Source organism: Falco peregrinus, chromosome 1 (assembly GCF_023634155.1).
Source record: "Falco peregrinus isolate bFalPer1 chromosome 1, bFalPer1.pri, whole genome shotgun sequence".
Classification (NCBI taxonomy): Eukaryota; Metazoa; Chordata; class Aves; order Falconiformes; family Falconidae; genus Falco; species Falco peregrinus.
Window position 1 is genome coordinate 73,321,515 of NC_073721.1, and position 23,085 is coordinate 73,344,599.

The 23,085-nt window shown below is 36.7% G+C and overlaps 1 protein-coding gene across 4 annotated transcripts in view; it reads left to right on the forward strand.

Moving 5' to 3' along the window:
* The window catches only part of STXBP6 (syntaxin binding protein 6), a 121,988-nt gene that overhangs the window by 75,822 nt on the left and 23,081 nt on the right, over positions 1–23,085 (forward strand). For all 4 annotated transcript variants that reach the window (XM_055790932.1, XM_055790937.1, XM_055790941.1 and 1 more), the window contains exons 3-4: positions 11,139–11,269; positions 13,050–13,215. In XM_055790932.1, the coding sequence (XP_055646907.1) occupies positions 11,139–11,269; positions 13,050–13,215 (297 nt within the window). The remainder of the gene's footprint in view (positions 1–11,138; positions 11,270–13,049; positions 13,216–23,085) is intronic.

The window sequence follows — 23,085 nt, forward strand, 5'->3', positions numbered from 1 at the left end:
ACTGTGGTTTTCTTTCTTCCTGTTTCTTTTTCCGGTTTTTTTGTTGTAACCAATTGTGCAGTGTTTGTCACTCTCACTCATCTGGTGTTCTTTGGCTGTTTGTTCTTTCTTTACTGTGGGTAGGGCCTTTCAATGTGACAGTCTGTAAGTAAGCATTGGTGTAGTAAAAGTAGCAAAGTGCACATATACTATAGTTTCTAGACAGTTTAATTACCTGCATCTTGTTCATGGTGTGAAACAAGCTCAGTAGGTAGCTGCAATAAATCAATAGTTGAACGAAAAAAAGGCAGTTTGAGAAATGCCATCATTGTACAAATTTAAAATGGAGCAGGAGAATAAAGCATAGTGGAAAAGGATGGATGGTAAATACACAAACTAAGTGTTGGGTCCCAGTTCAGCAAGGCACTTATTTCTGTAACATGGATTTATTTTTTTTTTTACAACTTTTTAAATTAGCCTTTTTAGAGCCTCAGTTTCACTTTGGTTTTCAAATCACTATTCACATGCTTAAAGATTTCAGAACTGTAAATATTTCTCACATGTTGCCTTCCATCTCATGGTCTCAAAGTGCTTTACAAACTGAATGGGATACAAGTGGACGTCATGGTTTTAGTTGCCTGGCTGGCAACTAAGCCCCACACAGCTGCTCGCTCATTCCCCCTTGCTGCGAGATGGGAGAGAGAATCAGAAGAGTGAGACAACTCCTGAGCTGAGATTAAGACAATTTAATAGGGAAAGCAAAAGCCACACACGCAAGCAAAGCAAAGCAAGGAATTCATTCAGGTGCTCGGCCATCCCCAGGAGAGCCAGGCTCCATCACACGTAATGGTTACTTGGGAAGACAAACACCATCACTCTGAATGTCTCACTTTCCTTCTTCTCCCCGCAGTTTTATATGCTGGGCATGACATCACGTGGCCTGGGATACCCCTCTGGTCAGTTGGGGCCAGCTGTCCCGGCTGTGCCCCATCCCAGCTCCTTGTGCCCCCCCAGCCCCTCACTGGTGGGGTGGGGTGAGGAGCAGAAGAGCCCCTGGCTCTGTGTGAGCGCTGCTCAGCAATAACAAAAACATCCCTGTGTTATCAACACTGTTTCCAGCACAAATCCAAAACACAGCCCCATACTAGCTGCTGTGAAGAAAATTAACACTATCCCTGTCAAAACCAGCACAGTGGAGGTAACTTCTGACTCTGAAATGCTGTTGTTGAACAGTGCACGGAAATAGTAGTGAACATCTTGGCAAGAGACTGACCGTACTGTGTCTCTTCAGGTAATAGAAGCTGTAGGGAAGATTTGTGAAGGTATGAAAGCGTGTTTGTTTTGTGGGTTCTGTCAGGAATTCTTGTGGGTTGATGCCATTGAAAAAGAGAACCACTGAACTGGTGTGCAAGGGGAGGCACTGAAAACAGTTGCAGATGGGCAGAGAACTGATTTTCAGAAGCACGATGGGCATTCGAAGTATGAAAAAGATGTTGTCTGCTCAACTGTCCATAAAATACCGCACAGAATTCTGACCCATGGACGTTTTTGGTCTTACCTCTAAACTGATAGTGCTTAATAGGTACATTTATGAAAATTGGCATCTAAAGTTAAGTTGTTATAGTCACACTTTTTTGAGCAGCTAAAAGATTGGAGGGGGTAAGATTGCATTTCAAAAATCTGTTTGTTCATATACATATATATATACACACTAAATACAAAAAATACTCTCTACTACTACTATATGCACATGATAGCGATGGAACCTGTTGACATGTAAAATATCTTTTGTATTTGTGTAAGACACCCATAGCATGGCCAGTCTCCCAGAGTAATAGTAATATTGGTAGTCTTACTTGTATGAACTTAAATCAAATTCAAAATAATCAGAATACACATACTTTAAAGATAGTTTTTTTCTGCTTTTACATCTCAGGCTAAGTGCTACCTGAAATGTGTGCATTGCTTGCTGTATTTCATTTTATTTGTCTGCAGCAAATAATTCAGGCAGCAAAAAAAAGTCAGCATGTGAAAATGTCCCTTCATAGTAATTATTGCAATTCCAGTGATAAGATGCAAGAAAAGCTGGATATGTGGCTTCTGCTGAATAAATGTGTTGTGGGTTATGTACTGCAGGTTGAGTACTTCATAGGTCTGGATACTGGTTGTTGTTGTTGAATGAATGGGATTTAAATAACTTTAAAATAATGTGTGATGATAATTTGGGATTGCAGCTGTTGGCTCACTTGTTTTTCTTCCTGCTTTGTCTCTCCTTTAGTCACCCCCTGTACTTCCCCACAGATGTTTCTGGGTTTTTTTGTTTTATTTTGGTTTGTGTGTTTGTTTTTTTTAATTTCTTCCTAATCTGAAGTGGTCAAAGTCTACCAGCCTTTTTTAGTTGTTTATATTGAGACTTGGATGTTACCATGCCACATGTGTACATGAAGGTTTTTAAGAATTCTGTCCATCTGAAAGTTTGAGTCATAAGAATATGGAATAATTTGCCCACTGCTGTTCTAACTTAGGCGGCTGTGTAGCAAAAGCTAGGGGCTCTTTATTGAACAGATGTGAGAGTACTTTCTTGCATCTGCTCTGCACAAAGCATTTTTTTTAGTAGTAGTCTTGTCTACTATACTTTAGGTCATTGATTCAGTAGAAAATCTAGAAAGCAGTACAGTTTTATAAGTCACTTTAAAAGCTCCAGTAAACACTCTACCCTGTTACAGCAGGGTCCTCTTAGACTGTAGGATGTTAAAAGTCATTGGCCAGTTTGTTCCAGAACTTGAAGCCTGTCAAGTTATCTAAGCAAACTTAGACATGGAGAACTATTTTTTTAACACCGTACTTTTTGTGTGAGTTACTGAGTAATGAATTCAAACTTTAATTTTCCAGAGCCTCTTCCTGCCCCTCAGGACACTTGCTGTGAAGTTCAAACATTGTTTTCAGGCTGGTGAGGTAATTCCTAGTGTACTCTCTGCATGCGGATGCACATCTGTTAACTTGTACAGGAATTATGCCAAATTCCACTTATTAAGTTTAGAAATACTTTTGCGGTATTGACTTTAACTGGTTCTCCATAGTTGCAGGTGCTGAAGTGACCAGAACGTGATAAGAGGAGTATCTCAAGTCACCCACACAAATATTCACACAAATATTCACTGTGTTCTGTATCTTGAGCTTTGGTTTCTAAACTAGATTGAAGTGCTATTTTCTGAAGTGTGTGTAAATGCTTAAAAGGCTATTTAAAGTATCCTGGTCAGCAGTCTGTGCAGGATGCTGCCGCCTTTTTAAGGAAAAGAGAGCAAAGAAGATTGAAGCTGTGGATGATCCAGACTAATACAGAAGGGCACATGCTGTGCTGGGCTGAAATTCTTGGTCACCAAATACCTTCCAGTTAAAAGGTGGAGCTCTACCATCCCAGGACAAGATGAACTAGTAATGTGAAATGTGTTAGGCCAGGATCACCAGGAGCTCTGTGCTGGCTGAGAGGTCCCTGATGAAGACTGATCCCTGAGTTGTCAGGACTCCCTCTTCCCTTGCACCTGACTGGAATTCCTTTTGTCTTCCTTTTGAGTAACAGTGCCATGGTAGATCTGTCAAAGCACTATCCTGTCCTTCAAACTAGGTTTTAATGAAAAACATATACACAACTCAAATTTGAGCTGACTGTATGCGGGGAAAAAGGTGGGAAAAGTTTGAAAGTTGGCTACTTTGCAATATGGAATAGTAAAAAGCAATTAGAACAAAACCTGGAAGTTTAGTCGTCACTCTGGGAGTGAATATGTGTTTAATAAGATTACGTTCCAAATATTTACAGTTAAGCAGAAACTTTGGCTATAAAATGAAGTCTGGCATTCCTTCCCATTAACTGCATTTGTCTATACGACTGTGCCAATATGAGAAGCAGTTGTTGTGGTATCAATACTTTAAACTATATTGCTGTAGTACATGAAGAATAATTCAAGCAAGCTATTAATTTATAACTGCAATACATCTGTCTTTCTAGGTTTAAAAATTTGCTAGGAATGAAGGATTAGTCTGTCAGGAAACTGTAAGGACTGTAATGTGTATGGTATGATGGGGACTTGAAGTGTTTGAATAGGCATAAAAACTGTTTTTAAGTACGTGTATTTACATGGGTCTGTTAAAAGTAAGTATAATGGAAGACTAGGTGCAACACTGAAAGGCAAGGCACTCTGTAAGAAACAGTTTGTTACTAATGCAGTCAGTGGTATGTTTGGAGAACATACAGGCTCCCACTTCAGGCATGTAGCACTTCATGGTGTCTTACACATGACAAAAATTTTGTCATTGCAAACCAAAGGTGTTTTGGGATTGGTTGGGGTTTTCTTTTTCTTTGGGGGGTGGGTTATTTGAAGACACCAGAAAAATACTTTGTCTTGTGTTTCATCTTGGGAAGGTACCACATACCTTAATCTGAATTTCCAGGGTAATTTATTTTTGTAGTATTGGATTTTTTATATACTGTTCAGCAGATGAAGATATCTTACATGTAGAAAGAAAAAATACTGCTTAAACAAAACTATATTTTGAACAATATATGAATAGTCCATAAAATCTATGAAATATGAATCTCAATTATCTGGAAAGCAGTGAGAGTGAGGCTGGCAACTTATGGACAGTGATGCAGTAGATGCTGATTTAAGGAGACAGGTGATGCAAATTGTTATTTGAACTATTGGCAATGGCTCTGGGAAAAACTGTACATGTTTAGATCTATGAGTAGTTTGCCTCTGTACCTGAAAGCTTCTTTTTTTTCTTCACATTTTCCAATTTGATGTCAAAATATTATGCTGTGCCTAAAAAAAACAGAAGGATTTATCGTTGTTTAAATTCTTGTGTATTTAGGGCCACTGACATCCTCTTGTCCTATTTGGCAAATTGAGAAGGTGGGAACTGTGCAGCTTGTCCCTGCTTTCAGCTTCTTGGATCCCAGATGGTGAGAAAGCAGTGTTGTCAAAGGAAGGAAAGAGGAAATATGGCCAAAAGTAGGAAATGCAATTCTGAAAAGTCAAACCTCAACCTATCAGACTTTTTGACACCTGACAAGCATCGAGCAGCAAGTGGGAATTTAAACCTGCCCCAGTTTCAGCTGCTTTTGTTTCTTTGCAGTGAGGCTAGCTGTCTTCTACTGCAAACATATTCTTTTTTTTTTTTTTGTCTGTATCTAAAATTAATCCTGGAGGTGGCAATGTAAGTCTGAGTTCTTACTAGCACTGTCTTCTCAAAGCATCTCTTTGTATTATAGATAGCTGAGGTCTAAGAACCGTGACAGGTACGAAGGCTGCAGGAGGCAATAGTTGGACAGCCGCAGTGGGAAGGCTCAAAATTCTACACTTAATTTCTGGAATTAATTTAGACTCCTCATTAAATCAGTGTTTAATTAAAACTTCTGTAAAAAAACCCATTAAATACTACAAGTTTTGGTATTCAAACTTAAGGCTAGAGTCGATAGAAAAGCTCACAACCATTATGTGAAGCAGACTGGAAACAGTTTTCCTGAAATCCAGATAGTATTCTAAGACACTTTCATGTATCTGGTCCTTATTCTTTAGTACCTAAATAAGTCAGAGTGTACCCATTTGCTCCATCTTACTTAATCCTCCGCTTCATTTGTCTGATTGTTGAAAAGTTGTTTTGGGAAATTCTGGAAGTTGCTTGCCAGGACCATAGTTTTCTTATAGGACCACCGTGTGGCCTGAACTGTAGTAGTTCAAACTACCTTCCAGAATCACAGAACAGCAATAATACAAGTTTCTACTATTGTGAGGGTTGGTGGATGTGACACTTAGTGGCCTTTCCCCTGCCTAGTCCTGATTTCCTCACTCTGGGAAGAAAAGATTTTGAAGTGTGTGGGGAAAATAATTGTAAAGTTGTTGTGACAGAAGGAAGAACCCTTCACGTTAGAGGAATAGAGAAAAATCTTCTTTACTTTTGCTTTGGAATCCTGTAGGTGAGAATAACAAATGAGGGTCAGTCTTTCTAGATGCCTTGTTGATGTTGTCTTTTCTTTGAGCCTTTGTACTTTATGACATTTGCAAGAAAGAAACCTGTCTTGGGCTTCCTCAGACTTCTGAGGCCTTTCCACAGGTTACTCATGCTTTGTCCTCTGAGTACTCAGGTGTTGCAGAATTGAGTAGCAACTGGACAAAGGAACAAAAAAAAAAGTCACTGTTTTTTTCAACAATCAGAAATTGCAGATCGTCAGCCAATCTGGTAGCCATAGCTTACTGGGATTGTGTACAGGACTGTCAGAATTTTAGTCGATGAGCTTTTTGCAAGTTTAAGAAATAGTTGTTTCTTTGGTGAACTGGAAAGTATAGAGGAGTAATTAGCTCTGTCAAAGTGTGTTTATAACCTGCTTTTGTCCCTTAAGAACCGGCTTGGAAAAACAATGCATTTCTACCACAAATACTAATACATAACTTCATTTCTAATAAAATCAGTATCAAAGATTTGCTGGTTTTATTCTGACTGAATCAAAAGCTGTTTAGTAAACTCCTGGGTTTTTTTAGACTTAGTCTCACTGTGAAGAGTTTTTCTTTAGAGCAACATTTCCACAGGAAGGTAGGATAATATTCTAGATACAGTGACCATGAAATCACATCTCACTGCCATGGTATTGAGTTCAACTTTTTCTTCATCAAAGATACCTTTTTTAAAAAGTCTTTAGGCTGTCTTGAGTGCATTCTAAAGATTTTTTTCCTTCATTAAATATTAACAGCCAGTTTGACAAACTTGGCATCATTGGTTATTTGTGAGTTGGGGGATGAGTATCCACTGTACAAGATTTGGCATACAGATAAGCGATGCTGGTCTAACATTAAAGTGATGAATAGTTTTGAACCACACAGATAGCCAATGCCTTCAGCAGACTCCTGCAGGCCCAGTCAGGAGTGAGTCTGTCTGTCACTTTCACAAATGAAATAATTTCATAGATGAAAGTAATTTTCTGAGTGATCTTACTTAACACTACCACACTTTTTTTCCCTCAAGAGCTAGTGACACAACCGCAGTGAAAGTTAAGGCTGCTTAATTTATTAATCTGCACAGTGCCCAGATAAAAAAGGGGTTTGTTATAATGTGAACAGTTGCAGCAGTCACTGCCTGCTTTCAAGACTTCATATTTTTTAATTTCTTCCTTTCAGTCATTCGATACTTAGAAATATAACGTGATATGACTAGAAATTTTGTGAGGCAATCAAACCATTTGTCATAAGATTCCTAATTGCCTAGAGTTTAAGTTATTAAATACTTAATACCAGTTCCAAATTTAAAGAACATCCAAAACAAATACAGATACACAGAGTCAAGACTTCAGGGACTGACACTGTTTTTTAAATATGCATTTCAAATGTGATAACATAAATAAAAAATTATAGTCCAGTGGTTTAGGGCTTTCAGACAGTTTCTCAAGGCCGGGTGTTTTGGGGTAGATATTTAGGGAATTGGCCATTTTTCTATCTTTTCTGTTCAAGTAAAGATACTTTAGGAGACTGAAAAAGTAAAGACGACACATTCTGGACTGCAGATGAGATGAAGTTGGACTGGGAATTCAGTCTTCCTTAGCTTTCTGTGTGAAGAGCTGTATTGAACTGCTGCTTAAGATGCTAGACACTCACGTGGTACTGGATTCTAGTCTGGAATATGAATATCTTTGTTTCCATGTATTCCAAATGATGAGAACAGTGACCACCTTGACTCTGTCACAGCATTCTTTAAAGCTAATTCTGATCTGACTATTTCAGCCTTGTATTCTCTGATCTCCTTTTGAAACAGTATTTCACTTAAATGTGTGCCTTTCAAGCTTTAACAACTTCTTTGAAACTTAATTTTATTTATGATGCAGAATGGTTAATAATGTCTTCAATCACAGAAGACAGAGTGCTGTTTCTGACTTGGTGACTTTTGATTGTATGTTAATATAGTGGTTTTTTTTAAAAAAAAAGGCAAACAAAAAACAAACCCTAAACAGACAAAAAAACCCCAGGAGAACAAATAGAAATATGAAAAAGCCCTCACAATCTCTTCCATCATAAATTGCTGTAGCTGACTTCTCACATATTCTTTCTTACTTTACCAATAACTATGTTCTTTAAAAAAAAAACCAAAACCAAAACCAAAAAAGGTTATTTATTTGCATCTCATGACACACAGAAATACCATATGGACCTATCACCTACCATCTACTTACAGGTTCCAAGTAAGTGTGCTTTGTCCACACTGCTACAGCTTCGTATTTTGAAAACATAATGTTAAGTTCTGTTAAACAATAAAAGAAGCAAAGCAAACAAAAAAATCCGAGTAAAATTGAAGTATAACTTAAATATTGTCTTTTATTTTATTATGATATATTATGATTGTGGAAGATTTTAGCGAATGCATTTGTTGTCAGCGTTGTCAGAGAGGGAATGTGGCTTGGAGCATGCGATTGCTTCCAGTTTTTTTCAGGTTTAAGAGAAGACTTTGTACATGTTTGCAAGGTAACACCCACTCAGTGGCTTTTGTGGAAGTGCTCTAGTTTGTAAAGCAACATAATGAGCAGCTACTGAGGATGGTATTCCCAGCTGCCAATGGGTTTCGCAGAGTTGTAATGACTGTCAAGCTGTCATGGACTGAACTGAAGGTTCTAAAGCATCTTTGGTGGGTTTGTGGGTAGCTGGTTGGTTTTGAATGTTCTAGAAATGCTAGCTTTTTCCTGCAATACCAAGATTTAAAAGGTGAAATACAGTTTGGTCTGTTTGGCTGTGTGCAGTAATTATGAGTGTGAGACCTAAAGGGAGACCAGCGTGTTTTCTAAGAGGATCTCGTCAGCTAACTTGGGACTGAATTTCTACCTAAGATAGCTGAGATACCCAAGAACCTTATAATCTCTTCTGTAGAATATAAGTGTGTGTGTCTATATATATATATATATATCTATATATATGAAAAAGCATAGATAGGATGACTGACACTTCTGCTTATCGTTAGGCTTGGGTGCATAGGCCATTGAGCAATCAATGAATCTCTTATATATTCTCACTTCTTAGTAATACCTAGTCATTGCATTTCAGTAGTTGTTCTAATATTATTTTGCTGCTGCCTTTCTGATACTACATTGATTTTCTCTGTTCTGTACTATTTGACATGCGATTCTGAATCACATACTGTCCAATTTGCTTCTCAGTGCATCAGCTGCTGATTAAGAGACTTCTGGCAATATGTTTATTCTGTACTTATCCATAGTCTGGTCAATATATTGAGTCCAACTATGCTTTCTGTTCCAAAGTAACTTTTAAAAACAAATATCTGCCATGTGGAATGATTTTTTAATTTTATTTTTTTACCTACTAAAATTTCCTTGGAAATGAATTTTTTGTTTATCAGATTAGGTTCTTCTAAGGGCGCTTGGACTTCCATGTGCACAGACACACACTGAACTGATAAAGTGTAAATCTGAGACAGTGAAAAGAACTTTTCATATTAATCTGCATTGGCTGATCTATCCCAAAGTACATTTATCATCAAGACAGTGGTCTGTGCATTGGTAAATTTTGATCCTAAGTGTTTCTTAGGATCAGAATTATCAATATTGACTTTTTAACTTTACGGAATTATATGTTCCACCATTATCTTGTATAACTGTGCCCCTGAGGGCAGAAGTGCATGCAGCATGTATCTTCAGAATGAGAAGCCTGTTAGTTTTCCTAATTATTTGGGTAAAGATAAAGGGCGTGCACAAAAATAAGCAATCTTATTATTCAAGTCTTGATTATTTTAAAAGCTGCCTTTAATTGCCAGTATCTAAAAGCAGAGGAAAGTGTCTTTTCCAGGAATACTCTTTCTGGAGGACCATATAGATAGAAGGATTTTTGGAAATAAAAAGTTCAAGGAGAGAAATAAATACTGTACTAGCTTTGGTAGATAGTGCAGTACAATGAATTCTACAAAATATTTCTTCGCACAAAGTGGAAATGTGTTTGGGAGTGACAACATACAGCAGCAGATAAATGAAATGCAAAGTACAATAGAAAGTGTCTAAAACTGCTTACAGAACTTTAATGGAGGTTAAAAGTTATACTGATGAAAAGAAAATCTGTTTGTTTAGAGAAAGAGTCTAATACAGGAAGCCAGTTTTCCTGCTGGTGAAAAGTTAGCTTTAATGTTTAAGTACTCTTTGAAAATCTGATGCTGAGTTAAGGGTACACTAATTGGAGTGGTTTATATTGAGGGTTTACTTTGAAAAGCAGAGCAGTCTTGCATATCTTAGTTTGTGGGTTTTAACATATATTTTGTTTATAACAAGTAAAATCATCAAAGATTTATGATCTTTCTTTGTGGTACCTAGTATTTTTTGGGGGAGGCACCGAGCAAACTTTAATTCCTTAATTTTTATATTTTTCATACTGTTGTCTCATTTAGTGCGTTTACTTTCTTAGTGCGGTAAGTGCATATACTTAAGTCTGTTGGCTGGAAACTAGAAATTGGGAATTGAATGTCATAGATGCTGGTGGTTATACAAATGTGATCTACATGTGACATGTTGAGAGAAGACCGGAGAAACCTGTATTTTTTTCAATCAATCACCAACATGAAAGTCAGTCTAAAGTAACAGTTTGGGGTTTTTAGTTTCGTGTTTGGTTTTTTGTTTTTAATTAATAAAAGGTACATAAGTGGACTTATACTTACATGGAGATGGGGTGTGTGGTTTTTTTGTCTTGTCTAAAATGATAAGAAGAAATGAGTAAGAGGCTGGGAATGAGAAACCTCAGCTAATTAGCATGGGAAAAAGAGAACAGTAAGGTAAGTGTAAAAATGCAGTTGGAAAGACCTTTGTTTTAGTTCTGTTTTTTACACAGTGTTGGCAACTTAAGCTGATAATGGCTAAAATATATCTTAATTTTAAGTTGTATAATGCTTATTTGGCATCGTACCATCATTCTGACAATAAGAAATGTGCATTTCAGTACGTTATCCAGGAAGACTAATGTGTTCTACTGTTGGAATCGGTGACATGTATGTCAGTGACAGTGACTTAGTGGAACATTGTATAAAATACACCAGCAAAGCAGCTACTGCTACAGTAAACTAAACAGCACATTCCTGAAACATTAAGCCTGTTTCAGTTATATGTTTTTCTTCTTTTATATGTTCAGTGACAAACAAGAAACCAGCGCAAGCATCTATTACAAAAGTGAAGCAATTTGAAGGCTCTACGTCTTTTGTCAGGAGAACGCAGTGGATGCTGGAGCAGCTTCGCCAGGTCAACGGTATAGACCCTAATCGGGTGAGTCTGAACAGCTCTAGAAAATTAAAATTGAGCTTATTTTTGTAATTGATTTGGGAATCGGGCATTCTTTTACTATTCAAAAGGCATCTGGAAAAATAAGATACAGGTTTAAGTGCAGATTCTCAAAAAAGAAATAACTCAATGGAATATGTCAAATAGATTTTTAATAGGAGAGATGGAGGAGGCCAAAGCTTGTAGTCATGTGGGGTTTTTTCTTCCTGTCTTCCCCTACTTTTTTTCCTACTCTCCCTCCTTTGTAAGGAGAAAAACAAGAGCCTTGTTTGCCTTGTCTTCAGCTATAAGCCTCTTGGGGTCCATTTTGGCATGCAGCTGTGTTATAAGATAGAGCAGCAAGTGGAAGCAAGGACAGGAGAGGTTACTGAGGTTTGAGTTTCGGAAATATTATGAACTTTGCATTTTTTTTCTAGGACAATCCTCAGATCCTTCTGCATTTCTTATCTTTCTACAAAGGATGGTGGTATGGTTTAGTTGCCAATGGCATGTAAATGCTGATTTAAACAAACAAACAAAAAAAAAGCAACACCCACACACACCTAAACAGTTCTGGATTTATTCCTTTAATGTGGAATATACAGCCTGCCTTGAGCTGTCTCAAGGCAAAGTCGTACTAAAATGTAATAAGCTTATGAATACAAACCTTCAGTAGTAAAACAGCAGAATTAGAAGTTAGGAATGTGGCTCATATTGTGTGATCACAAAGTGTTTTACTGTGTTCATTTTACAGCAAAATATGTGACTAACCCCCTTGGTTTGTTCAGAGCTATGCTCTGATCAGCCACCTAAGCATCTTAATAATGGTCCACCAAAATCTCTTGCTACCCACTACAGTCTTTCGTACAAAAAAGAAGCCCTTTGACACTTGCCTTTTGAAATGCAAGGGATGGAATTATATTTTCTCGGGGTAAAGGGACAATGAAAATGAGAGCAATGACAGATAGGTAAGCGATATGAACTTTAGGCCCTTTCCCAGCATCTGCTATGCAGCTATATAAATAACATACTCGTGATACTCTCCGACTGAAAGTCCTGTGAAGTTCTTAAGCTTAGATATGTTCCTTTCAGAATTGTCTTCATGTGAATTCCTAGTGGTATCAATTCATACAAGCATTTACTAGATTACAAAATGGTGTTTAGCAAATATTGCTAAATACTTAGCAATACATGCATAAAATCCATTCATTTTGCCAGTTGAAGCATGGTATACAGGTGGGAGTTTATTTGTTCTGGGAATGCTCTTTTGTTCATGTTACTCTGAGACATGCAAAACTTTATGATGATACATTACAATAACTGGGACTTGATGTTTGGTTTTTTCTTCAGTTGAGCATTGAGAGCAGAACTGCATCTTCTATAATATAATGTGAAAGTAGATTTTGTGCTGAGAGGTGCAAATCCTTGCCACATGTAGAAGACACAAGTAAATATGTATCTGTAGATAGCAATGATTTCTTATGAGATTCCAACTTTTAATTTTTTGATCTTAAGTATTTTTGTTTTCAGGAATTTTTGTCATAGCTGAATATTCCTCATTAAAAATACCTGCAAGAAAAAAACCTCCTGCTTGGTTTGGTTTTTTTGGTGGTTGTTTTTTTTTCCATCTAAAAATGTGCAAAGGAAAATAATCCCAGGATAGTCTTGGGTTGCATGGACATTCTGCTTTTTCCAACATATCTTTCTGAAAATAATAGCTCTGTATCTTTCTCCAATCATTTATAAACGTGCGGTAATAGTAGTGTGTGTTTTTTTTTCCTTCTAGGATTCCCCAGAATTTGATTTACTATTTGAAAATGCTTTTGACCAATGGGTAGCAAGCACAGCTTCAGAAAAATGCACATTCTTTCAGGTTCTACATCACACTTGCCAACGATACCTTACAGACAAGAAGCCAGAATTTATCAACTGCCAGTCTAAAATTATGGGAGGTAAGTCAATCGAAGGTGGAGTACTTTGTGCAGTTGGACGTGAGATGATTTGTACATGAGTTATTCTGTATTCAAATGAGCTGGCAGCCTAATTACTTCTTGAAATCATGGGTTTTAATATGTTGATTTCACAGTAATAAACTTCTAGGCTTCAGCATTTCTCCATCAAGCACCACTTCACGTTCTTCCACTATCTTTGCTTCCCTAGTCTTCTGTTCTAGAGGCAGCATCCCCTACCCACCTACTAAGAAGTCATTCTCCTCCTTAGCAACCTTGATTTTGATTTGTATCTCTACTTTTATCCATCTAGAAAAGTTTGAGTGGCATGAAATATTTCCTGCTGAGAGCCTGTTTTATATTACCATTTCCTCACGTCTGAAAAAGTGCCTATTAGTAAACTTCAGTGGGTTTTTTGGAATTTACTTTGACCTTTACAGAAATCTGTTAGTTCAAAGCTTTGTTACGTTTTTGTAAGTCATGTATCTCAAGGTGAATTTCCAGGATAGACTAAAAACCATCCAGTTAGGTCAAAAAAAGTGTGGTCAACATGTGGAACTAGTGTTTATCATCCACTTTCACAGCCACAAAAACTGTTTTTTTGTGGAGGAATTTCACATGTTTCATGAAGTATTGTTAAGGAAAATAAACTAGTTTATCTGCTCCCTTAGACTGAAATTTCTGAAAATGTAGTCTTTTTGTTTGCTCTAAACCAGAAAACTTTTAGAAACTCTTACATCTCCCGTGTTCTTCACAGCTAAAAAAAAAAATTAGTTTTCTCTTTCTCAGTGAGACTCCAGTCTCTAGAAGAGAAGTACAAGCTGACTAGGGGTTTTGTTTAGTTGTTATTTCTTCCCCCTAATAAACATCGACTATAAATATGGAGAGCCTTATTCAGTTCTTTCTGGTAATTCACCTCTCATACATCTAGAATATGTTTCTGTATGCTATTGACAGAACTACATTTTGTGCAGCCACCTTTATATGTTCTTTTTTTCTGGCTGTTACTTTGTCTTGCATCTTTTTCCTCTAAAACACCAAAGGTAAACTTGAGGAAGGGGAAAATAATCTCTAGCTTGGTGCTTACATTTTAGCTACTGATACTGAGGTTACCACTAACTTTGTGGTTACAAGTCAGAACTGTTCATCAATCATACTTTTCTTTTAGTGTCTGCTCATACTAAAAAAAAAGCATAAAATTTCTTGTAAACTTCCTCTTTGTTTTTTCACTTTCCACTTTTCCCTTTCCTTTTCCAGATGCCTTCTGTTTTCTTTTTGATGTGGTGAGGGAGCGGTTTCTGCACTGATAGGAGAAGATATCCTCTACTATTTTTTGCATTTCATATGGAAGAAATCTCATATCAAGCCCTTTTGTTATTTCTTTGCTAATGATTCTTACTTCTGTCATTCTTGCTAATAAGTCAGTATTAATAAACCACCATACGTTTCAGCCTCTGAAACTATTTTATTTGCATAAGTTTGAGTTGTCCAGAATTGAGTTCCTGATTCAACTGACCCAAGTATTTACCCTAAATGAGCATCATCACAGTGGGGGGGGGAAGGAATTGCCAGTGAGGTTCTTTAAGTTCTGCTTGACTTCTGCTATTGTTTTTTTAACACACACTAGACTCTACCATGTCCCATGAAGCATACCTGCATCCTCTGCGTTACAACTTTTGTACTAAGATTGGCTTATTCAGCCAACCTCAGGTACCAGATGGTGCCTATTTCCATATTCCTTGCCTGTCATTCTGACTGTGCACAGACATGGCCTCAGTGATGTGGTACAGGGCCAAGGACTAATAAATCTCCTCATGGATGCAATGCTTCTGCTGTTCTTCACACTGTCAACTTTTTCCTCACGCTGGTTTACAGACCCCCTGTGGATAAGTCTAAATTGACAGAAACTATACTAGCTGTAAACTAAGTAATAGTTCACCCAAAATTCCAGTGACCTTCTGTGTTGCAGCCTCACTAAGCAAGTCTACCAAAAATAATAAAAAAAAGTCCTCATTTAGCAAATAACCAGTATCAATAATTATAAAAGGCAATGCAGACATATTATTGGTAATTGCCTTGTAATATGTAAGGTGCAGTAGTCTGTTTAAATGTCTGCTGTTCCTTTGCATATTCAGATTGGTATTCTTAATGCAATGCTAAGTTTTCTGCTGCTACACTGTAATTACAAGATTTATTGGTGTGTTCATGCAGTTAAATTCTTATTCAATTCACAAAGCATTGTTCTAGCGCTCATGCTGGTATGTCTTAATAATATAGATAATGAAGTATGAAAAAATAGGTTACATTAGCCTTTCAAACTAAATTTTTCAGAACTATGTAAATTTTTTCTGCAGTATTGTTTAGCATTTTTCCTAATAGTCTAGTATACGGGGGAACACGTTTCACTAATCCTTCAGTCATCTTCAAAAGCTTTTGCATTATTTTAAATGTGTTTATCTAGTGGACCCGTGCTTCTTCCAACAACTGTCATAAAAGCTTTGAAATGTCATAGAATCACAGAGTGGTTTGAGTTGAAAGGGGGCTTAAAGAACATCTGTTTCCAACCACCCCTGCCACAGGCTTCCACCAGACCAGGTTGCTCAGAGCCACATCCAGCCTGGCCTGGAACACTGCCAGGGATGGGGCATCTACAGCTGCTCTGGGCAACCTGTGCCATAGCCTCATCATGCTCACAGAAAACAATTTTTCCTAATATCTAATCAAAATCTACCCTCTTTCAGTTTAAAGCCATTGCCCCTTGACCTGTCACTACATGCCCTTATAAAAAGCCCTCCAGCTTCTTGTTGCCCTCAATTAAAGGCAGGTCTCCTTGGTAATATGTGATACGGTGAAGTTAGTTCAGTCACTGGCTTATGTTGGTTAGTCTGTTATTTTGAGGCAAAAGGAGTCAGTAATTGGCCAGAAGCAGCACCATTCATGGACTGTAGAAGCTGTTCTGCGAGCTGGTGGTTAGCAGGCGCGGACACTGGGGAGACACCTGCAGTCCTGCTGGCCCTCATTAGAAGCCCAGGGCGGGCCTGCTGTGGGTAAAATCCAGTTTAGTCTGAAACCTGAAGTATCAGAGGGGGGCGCTGTGGCAAATACAGTGAAATATGGTGTCAATCTCAAATTCATCCTGACTGGAAAAATTAAGGTCCTACTGTAGCTGAGCAAACCAAAGAACACATACATGAGGATATAGCTTGAAATTAATTAAATTTGGTTCAGAATTTGCAGCTTGGGTTTTTTGTTTTACTATTTTGTTGGGGTGTTTTGCTCATTAACCAAAGTGGTGTATTCAAATCATCCTTAAACCCTAGTGCAGTCAAATTTCAAATGGACCATGTCACTCCATCTGCTCTACCAAGGTAGCATTCATGTTTTAAGTTATATTATTTTGAACTTTCTGGGTTGTGTTAAAAGTAATATTATTTTTAAATGTTAGTTTAACTTCGAATACCCTACAATTATTTTTTTAAATAGATTACTAGAATATATGTATGCATACAGTCACATACTTACGTATGTGATGATGTACATCATGTATGTCATGCGTATCTTGTAGCTAATGCATATTTTCAAAAATAAAATAATGCCACCAAAGAATACTTCTTCCTAAGTGGAACTGAAGGTAAAAGAACTTGAAGGGCTTGTTTACAAGCTTACTTGTCTTATTGAGCCTCATTCCTTCCCAAGGGATAAGAGTGAAGAAAGTGAAATTCATGCTGCTCCTGTTTCTGCAGGAAGTGCTTAGGAGCTTAGCTGTAAATAAATATGGGTGTTCCTGTGGAATGCAGACCCTCTTCATTGCCATCCTCCTTCACCTTCTCCCTGCCACACACACTTCCCCCTATGGTCCAGAGCCCTGCCCCTGCTTCTTCTTGACCCACACCATTTTTTGCTTTATTTTCATTTGAGTATCATGTAAGCATATAGTCTGTAGAGCTGAATAGGTAGACTGTTTTCTGTAGCTTGATTAGCATTACAGCCATAATGAGAACTGATTAAAGGTGTGGGTGCTAATTATGAGAAGAACAAATTAAAATTTAGGGAGACCGTAGTAAGATTCTTCCCACTGGTATCTTGTAATAAATATTTCAGGTCTGTCTTTTCTTTACAACTTAGAGCACTCCCCATAGCTTACATGCATTCTGAATGTTATTTTGAGAGGAAAGAAAAGGCAGGCATTTAGGGGTAGAGGATTTTTAGTCTGAGGTAGGAAATATTTTCCACTTTTGTGTCCTTCTAACATACGAGTTCTGGTATTTGAATATGTCTAATTTGGAGTGGGTTTGTGTTATGTTAATTGTTGTTCAGTGGCCAAGTGAATCGGGTCATACTGCTTTTATGTCACTGATGTAAAAAACAAAGTTGGAGATGAGTGGTGTGCAGAAATTGTCATCTACAGGTTATGTTTATTAGAACAACCTGGTTCTTGTCATAACGTTAGGCTGACACTGAGGATTAATTTGACTCTTCTGGGTAGAATGCTGTGATACAGCATTTTAAGTTCTTCAAAGATCAGTTTTGGGCCTATAAGAACAAACAGTTGCTGCCACCTTTAGATACATATTAGAAATGCATAATCCTTGGAAAAGAGTAAGACCTCAGTTTGAAGGAAGATGATCTTGTTATTTTTTTGTTGTTTTTTAAGCTTTGTCCTATTTATATGCTTTAACATATGGTTTTAACAGTCATTCTGCTGAAATAATTAAAATATTCTTAGAAGCACAAAGTAATGGCATCTTTGCCTCTATAACCTTTTCTTTGCAACAGCTGGCAGGAGTTATTAATGGATCGTTATTTTTGTCCTCCAAGAATATATTGCCAGTGTGAGAATAGTAATGAGTACTTCTTTTTTCATACACTTTTCATACACATTGACTCAGCTTATTACATTTGAGACGTGGTAAGCGTATAGTGGTGTTTACCATACTGTAAAATATTAATGACTGACTAAAGGAGGTGAATGAAAACTTCCCATTAGGAATTAGGATGGGAAGACAGATGGTTGCTCCCCTCTCTCCTGTCAAGTAGTTGTTGGTTTCAATTCTTACTTGATAGCCATTGAAAAAAGTGTGTAAATGAACATATTATTCTTGCAGACTTTCACTTGTAAATTAATTCTGATGCAAATGAATTTGACCAAAAAAAAAAAAAAAGTATCTCCATGTTATTTTGGCAGTGGTTTGCTGTTTTGAAATTACCGATCAGATGAATCTTAGCAGTGTTCATGTACAGACAACAAATTTTTTTGGTATTTGATTAAGACATTTCTTGCCAATTTATACCAAATACTCATTTGTTTGCTTTAGAGAAAAAAAAGGCCATGTCAGTCTAGAAACTGAAACACAAAAAAATATATTTTCTGCTGCCAAAGACCACTTCATGTGCTTGCTTTTATGCCCTGCATATTCATGTCAAGATTAACTCTGCTTTCCTTTTTTTATTTAACTCAGTGGATTTTAGTTGTCTTAAGCATAAAAGCAGTGTTGAGCTCAGAATGGATAGGAATAGTTGAGTGCTTGTTCCACAGAAATACTGCATTTAATCAGAACTCTAATTTTCTAAAACGAGAATCTTGGGCAAAAAAATTACATTATGTTCTTGTAAAATTTGTAGGGGTACATAAAATGAGAAGGGACATTTGTTAGAAAGGTTGTTCCCTTTTTGATCTGTGTAACTCTGAGACAAGATAATATAGAAAAAATTAAGCAATATTTTTTTTTCCCATTTCCAAAGAATGAAGGTCTAAGTGAGATGTTATCTTAAAGATGCAGAACATTAATGTTTGTCAGAAAAATGGGGAATTTTTTATATCAAATTATAAGATTTTGTTCTTTGCAGAGCCAGAATTGAGTTCTGCACTATACATAGTAATTGCAGATTTTGAAGGTTCCTGATTGGTTACACTTTAAGTATAAATATTAGTATTGAAAATATTACTAACTTTGATTAGTATTGATTTTTATAAATGTATCAAGTGTAGAGTTTAAAGTTCTCAAGTTTGAATACATTTCTCAGTTTGGAAGAGGGTAGAGGTTGTGGTAATACAAAATTGATCCTAATTGGGTATTTCCTTAACTTATAGCCAATCTGCAATATGCAATAACATCCCATCCTTGCATCAATGCCAGGATTTAAAAACATCAACAAGAGAAGTACACTTGAAATAGGGAAGATAAAGGTTTTTTGAAAGACATCTGTGACCTGGCAATTTGGCTCTTAATCTTTGTGCTATGTATTCTCCAGACTTTGATTATTAATTTCTGATTTCTGTAATTTTGACTGAAGTTTAAACGTCAGTAGTATATTTTGGAGGCAGGAAGGCAGGGATGTCAAAACTATATGGTGATGTTGAACACTAGAAGAAATCAAAGTGTGTAAATGTAATTGGCTTGAAAAATGGTAGATAATATCTTTTCTTTTTAGTGGAACATTTATTATCACTAAAACCAGACCAAGACAAAAAGATCAAAGCTAGAAAGAAAATAAGAACACTTAGTTTATGGAAAATCCTTGCTTTAATGTGCTGCCTATGTAAAAAATATTTAAAAGATTAGCTATCAAAAGATACAAATATAATCATGACTTTTTTTAATAAGCAGGGATTGGAAGTAATCTATTATTCTCTTGTTCTGATCATCAAGCAAACTAGTAATTACTGAGGCTTGGGAGACAACTTGTATAGTTACTCCAGTTTGCCTATTGCAGTATTACATCCCTGAGAAGACGGTAATGCATACAGCTCGACAGACCACTAGTCTGATCCACTGTGGCAGTTCTATTTACTTCTCTCCCCTATAAATAAAATACAATTGGTTTATAATATAGTTCTACTGAACTGCTATCCTATATGTAGTGCCTTCCAGCACCTTTGAGCCATATGCTTGTGTGTATTTTGTTTCACTGTCTGTGCTTTGGTAAATATCTTCATCGGAAATTGTGTTTAAACTGAATGTATTGTTTGTTATGGTTTGCAAGTTACTGCACTGTCAGTTTTGGTGCATTGGAGTTCTGCTTGAAAAAGTGCTTTAGTGGAAGAAAGTGAACAGCCTGTAAAAATAAACTTTCTAGAGAAGTTAGTTTCTGCACACATCAGTCATGCCATGAATCTGATTCCAGGAGAAAGCACAGTGTCACAGTGCTACCTTTGAGAAGAAAAAGCTGGCGAGTCCTGTGTTGCATTGCAGTGAAGACTAGAAATCACATCTTCCAGTTATAGAGAAAGTTACTACATTTCAGATGGAATGCAACTGCCTAGACTCATAAACTAATGATGACGTTGAAGATAATAAGTTTGCAACATCTTCAAAATGCTCGCTGCAGGTAGCTAATATTTGCTGTGCTTCCTTAAAGAAAATAGCTGATAAGTAAGCTGAGGAAAAGTTAAATGTTTTTCTTCTTTATTGATTGATTGGTCTTAGCCCACCTGAGTTAGTTTGTCAGTCCTATAAGCCCACCTCAGGGCCTTCTTTGAGATGCTTTTTACGCCAGAAGTGGAATTCATCTTTAATGTAATTTGTGATAATAGTGGCAAAGCTATTCACTGGAAGTTTGACCCTGATTTGTTTTACTGAGGTCTTTCACTGTTTCACCTTGCATAGTTTCATTAGTTTAGTGTTTTCAATGGATTTTGAAAGTACAAGTCTGACTTATACATAGTATATTTATAATTATATAGATATATTTGTTGTAGATGAAACATGTTTGGTTTTTTCTGTGTATGTTTTTGCATTTTAGAATTCATCAGTACTTGCTTAAAATGAGCTGGATGCTGGGTTCTGTTTTGATGCTGCTGCGCATTTACTGATCAGTGAAAGCTGGCTTCTGGTCTCCTTTGTGTGTAACCATGCGAGACCAGCCAGTTTCTCCATCTGTAACAATTTTTTTTTTTTTCTTTTATCTAGCTGTATGGAAAGGATATTGTCTGTGTTCATAGTGACTTCAAAACTATTAGAAATGGAAAAGAGTTGCTTCTGTTGTTATTTATTAAAAGAAAAACAGCAGCTTTGTTGGTGGCTGCATGAAATCTTTAAAAGGGAAAACTGCGCCACCTGAATGCTCAGCTGTTTCAAAAAATCTTCCTTTTCTGTTCCTGCAACCCAGTATTTCTTATATTGCTTCTTTAGTTCATTGTTACTTCATTTAATGCAGCCATTTTTCCTATTCTGGAAAGTGAATGCAAGAGGTGCACTGATGGTAAGAACTGAACATAAACTACTCAATATACCTTTATGGGACTCATTTTTGGGTGAATCCAAATCCATTTCTTAATATTTGTGAGCCTCTTAAGTCCTTGACAATGAATTTTGCATAAATTCTTAGGTTTCTTGAGACAAGAAAACTCAAATGAAGCATTAAATAAGTTTTTCTTAAAATGACAATCCTCTAACCATTTGACCTCATCTTTTTTGTAAACCAGCCACTATCTCATTTGAAATGCCTTGCTCAGAACCATCTGGTGCTTAAGAATTGATACTTTTTTTTTTCAGAGTATCTTTTTATCTTTTTGAATTTTGATGCCAATTTCCATCAGAAAGAATAGGACCTGATCTGTCTCTAGAATCACTTCTTGATATTCTGGTTAAAATCCCGTATGCCATATTTTCCAGAAACAGTCCCTTTCAAATATGGGAGGCAATGACATTACCATACATCTGAATGAGGTAAATAGGGTACTTGTTGTCCAGCATTGTTTCCATTCTAAAAATAATTCTAAATTTAGTACAGTGTAGTCCTCCATAATTAGCAGGAATTCATTGTGTTTACGTTTTCAGTCTGCTGTACTTGTGTTGATACAGATAGGAACAGTTCAGTGTATATATATCCTCATTGTATGGTTTCACAGCAATGGCTCTCTCTAATTTGGTAGCATAGGTCATTTCTTTTCTGAAGGATTTTAGCATCTTCATCTTTCGCAGTTCCCATATTGACATAAGAATGCATAGAAGACCTTGTTTGGATAGTCCTCTATTTATTAACATTTATTTTTTTTCTTTCTGATTTTTCAGATGCAATGTTAATTTGATAGCTGCATTTTAATTTGTAATATCTGTGGTATATCAGCTGCGTATTTTGTTGTTCATTTGTTTGTGTGTTGGGGGAGGGGTATTGTTTTCTTGTTTGGTTTTTGCCTTCTTGTAAACCTGGTATTTGGGGGAAAAAAAATCGGGATTCTTTTCCCTCTGACTTAAGTTCTTGTAGTTCAAACTACCTTTGAAAATGGCTGACCTTCCCAGTTTCAGGGCTTCCAAAAAATGAATTGGAAAATAATATTTCAATGCTGAAGAAGTCCATATTAAAACTATGTGAAGATGAGGCAAATGACGCCAGTTAAACTACATTCTGTATCTCTAGACTTCCTGGGAATTGAGGGGAAGGAGGATAAAAAAAAAGTTATTCGGCAGCTGAGATGTTGGAACGTGATCCCTTTGTTCCACATAGTAATAGAACAATCTTTTCCAGGTCACCTGGAGTAGAACTTCCAGATTCAGGAGGCTGACTAGAGGAATAAAGGAATAAAAAAACTAAAATAGCTTCTTTATTTGTTAATACATAGTTAATTTTGTGTCCAGCAAAACATGATCTACAACAAAGAAATACTATTAAGTATTTTATTGCTGAACAATGTTCCTCTATGGTTACATCTCTTTCCTCTATTTCAATTCTGTGTACATAAGAGTTGGGTTTTTTTAAAAGTCTGATGGCAATGCTGTTGAACAAAACAGCCCATTCTAGTTCTGTCTGATTCTGTTTTCCACCCCCTGTTTTTAACAGCCATTCCATCCTAGCTTAATTATATATATCCATTGTCCAAATTTGAATAGAGTACCAGTCCCTGTTCTTCTTTGGCTTAGAATAAAAAGCTAG